The 11,947-nt window shown below is 40.1% G+C and overlaps 1 protein-coding gene across 2 annotated transcripts in view; it reads left to right on the top strand.

The window, feature by feature from the left end:
• Nucleotides 1-1,119: 1,119 nt before the first annotated feature.
• Nucleotides 1,120-11,947, top strand: part of LOC124275718 — a 29,283-nt gene continuing 18,455 nt past the window's right edge. For both annotated transcript variants that reach the window (XM_046711359.1, XM_046711358.1), the window contains exons 1-3: nt 1,120-1,529; nt 7,341-7,463; nt 8,544-8,704. In XM_046711359.1, the coding sequence (XP_046567315.1) occupies nt 1,259-1,529; nt 7,341-7,463; nt 8,544-8,704 (555 nt within the window). In that variant the 5' untranslated portion in view covers nt 1,120-1,258. The remainder of the gene's footprint in view (nt 1,530-7,340; nt 7,464-8,543; nt 8,705-11,947) is intronic.

Raw genomic sequence — 11,947 nt, 5'->3', positions numbered from 1 at the left:
TAAACTCTTCTAAGTTGACTTAACGCACACACACACATCAGCACTAAACTCTTCTACATTAACACAGATTGTATCCCAGGCCTGTATCATGTATCTATGATTTGTTTTGAATATTCTATAATCTCGACTAGATGGATTGTATTACGAGATTGTATCCCGATTCTATGAATTGTATTGTTAGACTATAATCCGACTATACAGTTTGTTTTATAAGACTTTAATCCAACAATACAGATTGTTTTATAAGACTTAACACGAATCTATGAATTGTTTTCAAAGACTTTAATCCAACTATACAGATTGTTTTATAAGACTTAACACGATTCTATGAATTGCATTATAAGAATATCTCGACAATATGAATTGTATTGTTACACTATGATCCGACTGTACGGATTAGTATCAGGCTGTATCATGAATCAATGAATATAACATATGTTATATTTAGTTATATGTTGTATCCGACTGTACGGATTAGTATCAGGCTGTATCATGAATCAATGAATATAACATATGTTATATTTAGTATTACACTTTCTTAGTAAAGTACAGATTCTAGTACTTTTTGGTAGGTTGAGTCCCATCCGGGATTCGAACCCACACCCTCAGAGTCAGGCACCTTATCGCCAGCACATAACCTATGAATAGTTTTTCAGGACTATACTCCAACTATACGGATATATATATATAACAAGACTCTATACCTACGTACTGCATCCAGTAATGAGCAGTGGGTCACAGCAAACTGAAGACACTGACCAATGTCATTTTAACCATGGGGAAAAGTGAAGTTCAATCGAAATTGCTAATAAGTTGAATAAATATGGCACACCTGTTTACGCAGATAGTCTTACCTATACTACGTATCTAGTATAAGTTAATCGATCTCCTCGTTCTAGCTCCACAACACCAGGTTTGTGACTCACAGGCTGAGTCTGCTTAAAAGTAGCACAAGATGTCCCGGTATACTCGGGAAACCAGTAAACCGGTGACATGCAAACAAATGTCACGAAAAACGTGTTGGTGTCCGTATACATGCCGACAAGACGCGCTCCACTGACTCCACTAGCTGAATGTGTATTGTTGCTGTACCTGGCCGCTAGAGGGCTCTTTATATCTAGGTCACCTCAGGTAGATGTTTACCTGATTACATAGGACGCGCGACACGGGTGCGGAGTTGTGAAAATGGGTGTTTTGGTCGAGAAAGAAGTATATCCAACGACACCGCCCTGAGTTGGAGATTTATACAATTACCAGGATGAAACAGATGTTGGAAAGTGTGTCGGGTGTGTTCGCTGGGGTAATGTGTTGCATGGTGTCGATGACTTACGGCGCAGACTACTGTTATGTACAAGCTCCGTCGTGGACATCCAACACATCCCAGGTAAGACTATCCCTCTTCATCAGCCTGAGGGAGAGCCAGAACGGAATGTGTGGCGACATATCACGACATGCTCTGCAGACATACGTGGCAGTCGGCTGGGTCATCGACAAACTCAACAAGGGATTTATTCCTGGAATCATGTTTGGTAAGCTGCCATTGTTACTTGTGATCACCAGACACTATTGTAACAAGGTTTATTCATATAGGATACAACTCGGAATGTACACATGTTGACATGTTCAGGGAGGTATTTGCGTGGTTATTAGCAAGTCGCACTGGCGAGCAGCCATGCGTGTCACGTATAGACAACAACACGGGCCACACCACGATGTGGTCTGTCTCAGGTAACATCAGACCGGTGTGACGTGTTGGCCTGTCTCAGGTAAGAGCCGCTCCCCTGACACCACTCAGCCGACACTGCGTCTCTCTGGCCAGAGGGACAAGGCAGGTGGCAGGCAGCTCCTGATGGCGTCCATATACCTTGTTTAGTAGCAGGAAGTTATCGCGGAAAACAGAACATGGCGACTCACAAACAACACTTAGGTCGAGGTGACTCACTGAAACAAGAGATCGATCAGAGCATATGTATATTGGTACCCTATAGGTCAATAATCGTACTCACTCCTGGAATTGATGTGATCTTACATTCAAGCACTGGTAGACAGATATCACTCTCTGGGAATATGGGAAACATGCATCTCGCACTCAACGTAGTAACACATGATTTACAGGAATCGCACATTCTACATGCTTTTAACATTATAATATACATGTATCACCCATTTTACATGCAGTTAACAGTATAATATACAGGAATTACACATTCTACATGCCTTTTACATTACAATATACAGGTATCACACATTTCACTTGCCTTTAAAATTACAATATACAGGTATCACACATTTCACATGTTCTTAATAAAACAATACACAGGTATCACACATTTCACATGTCTTCAACATTACAATATACAGGTATCACACAGTCTACAGGTGCTCAACATTACAAGATACAGTTATCACACAATCTACATGTTCTTAATAAAACAATACACAGGTATCACACATTTCACATGCCTTCAACATTACAATATACACTTATCACACATCATATGTGTTCTTAACATTACAATATACAGGTATCACACATTCTACATGCTCTTAACATTAAAATATACAGGTATCACAGATTCCACACGTGCTCAACATTACAATATACAGGAATTACACATTATGCATGCCTTTAAGATAACAATATACAGGACTTCTACATGTTCTTAACATTAAAATGTACAGGTATCCAACATTTTAAATGCCTTAAAAATTAGAATAAACAGGTATCACACATTCTACATGTTCTTAACATTACAATATGCAGGTATCACACATTCTACAAGTCGTTTACATTACAATATACAGGTATCACACATTTCACATGCCTTCAACATTACAATATACAGGTATCACACATTTCACATGCCTTTACCATTACAATATACAGGTATCACACATTTCACATGCCTTCAACATTACAATATACAGGTATCACACATTTCACATGCCTTTGACATTATAATATACAGGTATCACACATTTCACATGCCTTTAACATTACAATATGCAGGTATCACACATTTCACATGCCATAACATTACAATATACAGGTACATGTATCACACATTCTACAAGTCGTTAACATTACAATATACAGGTATCACACATTTCACATGCCTTCAACATTACAATATACAGGTATCACACATTTCACATGCCTTTACCATTACAATATACAGGTATCACACATTTCACATGCCTTCAACATTACAATATACAGGTATCACACATTTCACATGCCTTTGACATTATAATATACAGGTATCACACATTTCACATGCCTTTAACATTACAATATGCAGGTATCACACATTTCACATGCCATAACATTACAATATACAGGTACATGTATCACACATTCTACAAGTCGTTAACATTACAATATACAGGTATCACACATTTCACATGCCTTCAACATTACAATATACAGGTATCACACATTTCACATGCCTTTAGCATTACAATATACAGGTATCACACATTTCACATGCCTTTAAAATTACAATATACAGGTATCACAAATTTTACATGCCTTTACCATTACAATATACAGGTATCACACATTTCACATGCCTTCAACATTACAATATACAGGTATCACACATTTCACATGCCTTTGACATTATAATATACAGGTATCACACATTTCACATGCCTTTAACATTACAATATGCAGGTATCACACATTTCACATGCCATAACATTACAATATACAGGTACATGTATCACACATTCTACAAGTCGTTAACATTACAATATACAGGTATCACACATTTCACATGCCTTCAACATTACAATATACAGGTATCACACATTTCACATGCCTTTAGCATTACAATATACAGGTATCACACATTTCACATGCCTTTAAAATTACAATATACAGGTATCACAAATTTTACATGCCTTTACCATTACAATATACAGGTATCACACATTTCACATGCCTTTAACATTACAATATACAGGTATCACACATTTCACTTGCCTTTAAAATTACAATATACAGGTCCACACATTTCACATGCCTTCAACATTACAATATACAGGTATCACACATTTCACATGTCTTTAACATTACAATATTCAGGTATCACACATTTCACATGCCTTTAACATTACAATATTCAAGTATCACACATTCTACAAGTCGTTAACATTACAATATGCAGGTATCACACATTCTACAAGTCGTTAACATTACAATATGCAGGTATCACACATTCTACAAGTCGTTCACATTACAGTATAGATGCATCACACATTCTACAAGTCGTTAACATTACAATATACAGGTATCACACATTCTGCATGTCGTTAACATTACAGTATAGATGTATCACACATTCTACAAGTCGTTAACATTACAATATGCAGGTATCACACATTCTGCATGTCGTTAACATTACAGTATAGATGTATCGCACAATCTACGTGCTCTTAACATTACAGTGTACAGGTATCCCACATTCTACATATTCTTAAAATTACAGTATACATTCTACAGCATTCTACATGTTCTAAACATAACAATATACATGTGTCACACAGTCACACGATATAAATTTATCATACATTCTACATGCCTTTAACACTACAATATACAGGTATCACACATTCTGTACTATGAGCAGAAATTATTGAGAATTTTTGGAACATGTTTAATTGGATTTCTCCGTTAATCCTTTTTCATTAGTTTGTGAAGAGTTATCCCCCTTTGTTTACTTGCTAGCAGACGACATTTTCAGTGATTCTCAGTATGGATGATTTAGAGAAGAGGAAGTTGATCTTAGAGTATTATAACAAGGACATCAGATCAGCTAAAGTGATTTCAAGTAGAACAGGCATCCCTTTGTCCACTGTTTATCGTGTTTTGCTTGTGTTGTGAAGGATTGTTTTCAACTGTGTACTTGTAGGATCGTGTTTTGCTTGTGTTGTGAAGGATTGTTTTCAAATGTGTACTTGTAGGATCGTGTTTTGCTTGTGTTGTGAAGGATTGTTTCAACTGTGTACTTGTAGGATCGTGTTTTGCTTGTGTTGTGAAGTATTGTTTTCAACTGTGTACTTGTAGGATCGTGTTTTGCTTGTGTTGTGAAGTATTGTTTTCAACTGTGTACTTGTAGGATCATGTTTTGCTTGTGTTGTGAAGTATTGTTTTCAACTGTGTACTTGTAGGATCATGTTTTGCTTGTGTTGTGAAGGATTGTTTCAACTGTGTACTTGTAGGATCGTGTTTTGCTTGTGTTGTGAAGTATTGTTTTCAACTGTGTACTTGTAGGATCGTGTTTTGCTTGTGTTGTGAAGTATTGTTTTCAACTGTGTACTTGTAGGATCGTGTTTTGCTTGTGTTGTGAAGTATTGTTTTCAACTGTGTACTTGTAGGATCGTGTTTTGCTTGTGTTGTGAAGTATTGTTTTCAACTGTGTACTTGTAGGATCGTGTTTTGCTTGTGTTGTGAAGGATTGTTTTCAACTGTGTACTTGTAGGATCGTGTTTTGCTTGTGTTGTGAAGTATTGTTTTCAACTGTGTACTTGTAGGATCGTGTTTTGCTTGTGTTGTGAAGAATTGTTTTCAACTGTGTACTTGTAGGATCGTGTTTTGCTTGTGTTGTGAAGTATTGTTTACAACTGTGTACTTGTAGGATCGTGTTTTCTCAGTGTAGTGAAGATTCGTGGTTTTTCAGTCCACGCATGGGATAGTTACACCGAACATACTGAAGGCAGTAGGAAATATCTAATTGAATAAAATATATCTAAAATGAATAATTGATGTTTTTTAATGTGTTTGTGGGTATGTATTGACCATTTCAGGACATCTTGAATTGAATATGTTATCTTTAGCTACTTTCAAATATGATTATGGACTATGTGATAACTGAGTTATTGAAATTTAAACACATTTAGAGATATCACGAACTATTCCCTTGATGCATTTTCTGATACCATTCTGAATATCAGAAATTAATTTACGATGTCATATTATTTGTTGACATCTTGAACAGACTATTAATATATTTAAATATACTCAAAGGCAAGAGTTAGTGTGATCAACACATTTGTTTGTATAAATGAGAACATTTGTATAACGCATTTTAATATTCTTTCTAATACACCTAATCCATAACCCAAACAATTTCCTGTTGGTAGTTTTTACTTTGTGTGCGCTTTTCGTCTTTTCAAGAAGTCCGTGGGAATAAAAGCATAAAACGTGCCCTTTAAAAAGTGTGGCTCTAAATCTCGAATCATGTCACCCAAATCATTGTTTAGACGTCGACGGGTCCTAAAAACACAAATTTGGAAGAATCTGCTTGCTTTTCTCTATGCCACGGCTAACTGAAAATGAAAGATGGCGAGTCACTGGAATGTCACTGAAGAGCACGTGAGTGGTGACATGTTCTCTTCATTCAGTCTAGATTCCTCTTGCACCGCGCTGATGACCGAACCAGAGTTTACCGGCGACGTGGTGAGCGTTATGTTAGGAACTGAGTCGTTGAGGCCGACCGTTTTGGCGGCGGTGGAGTGATGGTTTGGGGTGGGATAACGAGTGCTGGACGTCCACCTTAGCTTGTCATCAATGGAAATTTAACGGGTATCACGTACAGAGACGATATTGTTAATCCAGTCGTCATCATTACGTTTCTCCATCAGAATGGCCCAGAACAACGCCAGACCTAATGTCGCCAGGGTGGTTCAGCAGTTCTTGGCGCAGCACAAAGTTACGTCCTTCACTGGCCCGCTAAACCCCAATATCTGTCCCCTATCGAACAATTCTGGGACTCTGCCAAGTGCTTCCACAGATATGGAAATGCCATTCCACTAGACTTCTTGAGACGTTTGATTGGCTGTATGAGGCGCAGCTGTCAAATATGCATCAATGCTCATGGTGGAAAAGTAAAATGCGTCATTTTCAATCCTATTGTTGAATGATTCTCTTGCAATCTTATCACAAAAATACCAGTTGTTAATTCACATATCTAACTTCAAGTCAATCACAATAACCTTTGTCTTAGAGTATATAATATAGGTATCTTGAATTTGTTCACCACCCAGTTAAAGTTTACCACACACGTAAGTATACAGATATATATATATATATCACACACACACACACACACACACACATACACATATATACCATATACAAGAAACAATCAGTAAATTCGTGATGAATATTAGAACGGCTTGCCACAGGTACACTTACAAAATGACGGAATTCGTCCAACGGATGCTGTTAATTGCTTTTGTTCAACTCAAACAGTTTCTGTTCACAATTACAAAATCGGTGGCTCAGGATTCCCGTGTAAGACGATTTCATTGCAACGGTCATTCGTCACTTCCAGACGTGAAGCTCTACGACGACTGCCAGAATCCTCTGTATGTGGTCCACAACGCTCTTGATGTTATCAGCCCATCGCTCTCAGGCATTATCAACTGTACCAAGGACGATCCATCTGTCCACCTAGGTAAATCTTCAGCTACGAGCCAATTCCATAGATATAAAGTCTATAAATATAAACGTGGAAAAGCCATTGTGAAACCAAGCAATAAAGTAATGTGATATAATTAACATTTATATTCTAATTTCCACGCCGTTAACACATCACTACAATGGAACTGCAAAGGCAATATCATCAATGTCCTCCCATATCCCCCACAATTCCCTCACATCATCCACTGTCCTCCTAATCCTTGTCTGTTCTCCCACATCTCTCACTATTCTCTTACATCCTTGACTGTTCTCTCACATCTCTCCTGCATCCTTGACTGTTCTCTCACTATTCTCCTGCATCCTTGACTGTTCTCTCACATCTCTCACTATTCTCCTTCATCCTTGACTGTTCTCTCACATCTCTCACTATTCACCTGCATCCTTGACTATCCTCTCACATTCTTTACTGTCCCATCTGATCTAACCTGATCCAATCAGATTTTTCACTGTCTTCTCACATCCTTCTCTGTCCTCTCACATCCTTCACTGTGTCATGAAATCATTCACTGTTCTCTCACATTATTCACTATCCTATCACATCCTTTACTGTGCTATGAAATCATTAACTGTTCTCTCACAACCTTCACTGACACCTCCTCTTTCTCCTGATTCTGTTTATCGTTTAGTATCCTCTGGCATCCTTCTCGGCACTATCAAGTCCTTCACTATCCTTTCACATCCTTCACTGCCCTATCCAATAATTCACTACCCTCTCACGTCATTAAATGCCTTGTACTCTCCTCTTCATAAGGGCTCCAGAAGTCTGCCAAAACGGCAATCATGTCCTCCTTAATTGGTGACATCGTCCACTCATACACTTTTCAATAGGGCCATTTTGTAAGGAAGTGAGAAAGAGAGTACCTCGCAACATGTTGACAAGCGATCTGAAAAATTACTGTACATTTTTCTACTGAATGTACACCATAATGTTTCTGGAAAGTCATTTTGAATAAAGTGTAATGGAGGAAGTAGCACATGATGCCTTCAGAAGCCCCATAAGCCGTGTTTCTTAATTACTGCTTACAACCATCTCTCTTGCGTTATATTGTGACAGGAATTATCGGACCCTCTCGAAGCGTTACGGCGCTGGAGGCAGCCAAGATTCTTAATGATTCCGGAATACCAATGATCAGTCCGTCGGCAACAGCAGCTGATCTCACACTCAACTACACAAACTTCTACCGTACAGCACTACCGGACACAGTCCAGATCAGGGTGAGTAGCATTACGTTACTAAGTCCAGATCAGGGTGGGTAGCATTACGTTACACAGTCCAGATCAGGGTGAGTAGCATTACGTTACACAGTCAAGATCAGGGTGAGTAGCATTGCGGTACACAGTCAAGATCAGGGTGAGTAGCATTACGTTACACAGTCCAGATCAGGGTGAGTAGCATTACGTTACACAGTCCAGATCAGGGTGAGTAGCATTACGTTACACAGTCCAGATCAGGGTGAGTAGCATTACGTTACATAGTCAAGATCAGGGTGGGTAGCATTACGTTACACAGTCCAGATCAGGGTGAGTAGCATTACGTTACACAGTCAAGATCAGGGTGGGTAGCATTACGTTACACAGTCAAGATCAGGGTGAGTAGCATTACGTTACACAGTCAAGATCAGGGTGGGTAGCATTACGTTACACAGTCCAGATCAGGGTGAGTAGCATTACGTTACATAGTCAAGATCAGGGTGAGTAGCATTGCGGTACACAGTCAAGATCAGGGTGAGTAGCATTACGTTACACAGTCCAGATCAGGGTGAGTAGCATTACGTTACACAGTCCAGATCAGGGTGAGTAGCATTACGTTACACAGTCCAGATCAGGGTGAGTAGCATTACGTTACATAGTCAAGATCAGGGTGGGTAGCATTACGTTACACAGTCCAGATCAGGGTGAGTAGCATTACGTTACACAGTCAAGATCAGGGTGGGTAGCATTACGTTACACAGTCCAGATCAGGGTGAGTAGCATTACGTTACACAGTCAAGATCAGGGTGGGTAGCATTACGTTACACAGTCCAGATCAGGGTGAGTAGCATTACGTTACACAGTCCAAATCAGGGTGAGTAGCATTACGTTACACAGTCAAGATCAGGGTGAGTAGCATCACGTTACACATTCAAGATCAGGGTGAGTAGCATTACGTTACACAGTCAAGATCAGGGTGAGTAGCATTACGTTACACAGTCCAGATCAGGGTGAGTAGCATTACGTTACACAGTCAAGATCAGGGTGAGTAGCATTACGTTACACAGTCCAGATCAGGGTGAGTAGCATTACGTTACATAGTCAAGATCAGGGTGGGTAGCATTATGTTACACAGTCCAGATCAGGGTGAGTAGCATTACGTTACACAGTCAAGATCAGGGTGGGTAGCATTACGTTACACAGTCAAGATCAGGGTGAGTAGCATTACGTTACACAGTCCAGATCAGGGTGAGTAGCATTACGTTACACAGTCCAGATCAGGGTGAGTAGCATTACGTTACACAGTCAAGATCAGGGTGAGTAGCATTACGTTACATCAAGATCAGGGTGTTACATCACGTTACACAGTCCAGATCAGGGTGAGTAGCATTACGTTACACAGTCCAGATCAGGGTGAGTAGCATTACGTTACACAGTCCAGATCAGGGTGAGTAGCATTACGTTACACAGTCAAGATCAGGGTGAGTAGCATTACGTTACACAGTCAAGATTAGGGTGAGTAGCATTACGTTACATAGTCAAGATCAGGGTGGGTAGCATTACGTTACATAGTCAAGATCAGGGTGGGTAGCATTACGTTACATAGTCAAGATCAGGGTGAGTAGCATTACGTTACACAGTCAAGGTCAGGGTGGGTAGCATTACGTTACACAGTCAAGATCAGGGTGAGTAGCATTACGTTACACAGTCAAGATCAGGGTGGGTAGCATTACGTTACACAGTCCAGATCAGGGTGAGTAGCATTACGTTACACAGTCCAAATCAGGGTGAGTAGCATTACGTTACACAGTCCAGATCAGGGTGAGTAGCATCACGTTACACAGTCAAGATCAGGGTGAGTAGCATTACGTTACACAGTCAAGATCAGGGTGAGTAGCATTACGTTACACAGTCAAGATCAGGGTGGGTAGCATTACGTTACACAGTCCAGATCAGGGTGAGTAGCATTACGTTACACAGTCCAGATCAGGGTGAGTAGCATCACGTTACACAGTCCAGATCAGGGTGAGTAGCATTACGTTACACAGTCAAGATCAGGGTGAGTAGCATTACGTTACACAGTCCAGATCAGGGTGAGTAGCATTACGTTACACAGTCAAGATCAGGGTGAGTAGCATTACGTTACACAGTCAAGGTTAGGGTGAGTAGCATTACATTACATAGTCAAGATCAGGGTGGGTAGCATTACGTTACATAGTCAAGATCAGGGTGGGTAGCATTACGTTTCATAGTCAAGATCAGGGTGAGTAGCATTACGTTACACAGTCAAGGTCAGGGTGGGTAGCATTACGTTACACAGTCAAGATCAGGGTGGGTAGCATTACGTTACACAGTCCAGATCAGGGTGAGTAGCATTACGTTACACAGTCCAGATCAGGGTGAGTAGCATTACGTTACACAGTCAAGATCAGGGTGAGTAGCATTACGTTACACAGTCAAGATCAGGGTGAGTAGCATTACGTTACACAGTCCAGATCAGGGTGGGTAGCATTACGTTACATAGTCAAGATCAGGGTGGGTAGCATTACGTTACACAGTCCAGATCAGGGTGAGTAGCATTACGTTACACAATCAAGATCAGGGTGGGTAGCATTACGTTACATAGTCAAGATCAGGGTGAGTAGCATTACGTTACACAGTCCAGATCAGGGTGAGTAGCATTACGTTACACAGTCCAGATCAGGGTGAGTAGCATTACGTTACACAGTCCAGATCAGGGTGAGTAGCATTACGTTACACAGTCCAGATCAGGGTGAGTAGCATTACGTTACACAGTCCAGATCAGGGTGGGTAGCATTACGTTACACAGTCCAGATCAGGGTGGGTAGCATTACCTTACACAGTCCAGATCAGGGTGAGTAGCATTACGTTACACAGTCCAGATCAGGGTGAGTAGCATTACGTTACACAGTCAAGATCAGGGTGAGTAGCATTACGTTACACAGTCCAGATCAGGGTGGGTAGCATTACGTTACACAGTCCAGATCAGGGTGGGTAGCATTACCTTACACAGGCCAGATCAGGGTGAGTAGCATTACGTTACATAGTGCAGATCAGGGTGAGTAGCATTACGTTACATAGTGCAGACCAGAGGGGGTACAACTCTACCGGGCAATGTGTATATCTCACACAACCATACCCAGTGTATATCAGATTGAAACGCACAGAACCAGACACAGTGTATATCACATTGATACTGACACAGAGAGACAGTGTATATCAGATTGATACTCACACAACCAGACA

The sequence above is a fragment of the Haliotis rubra genome, unplaced genomic scaffold (genome assembly GCF_003918875.1).
Source record: "Haliotis rubra isolate DU_JTF1 unplaced genomic scaffold, ASM391887v1 Scf2012, whole genome shotgun sequence".
In the NCBI taxonomy this organism is placed as follows: domain Eukaryota; kingdom Metazoa; phylum Mollusca; class Gastropoda; order Lepetellida; family Haliotidae; genus Haliotis; species Haliotis rubra.
Note: the sequence above shows the minus strand (reverse complement) of the source record. Positions and strands in the feature narration are given on the sequence as shown.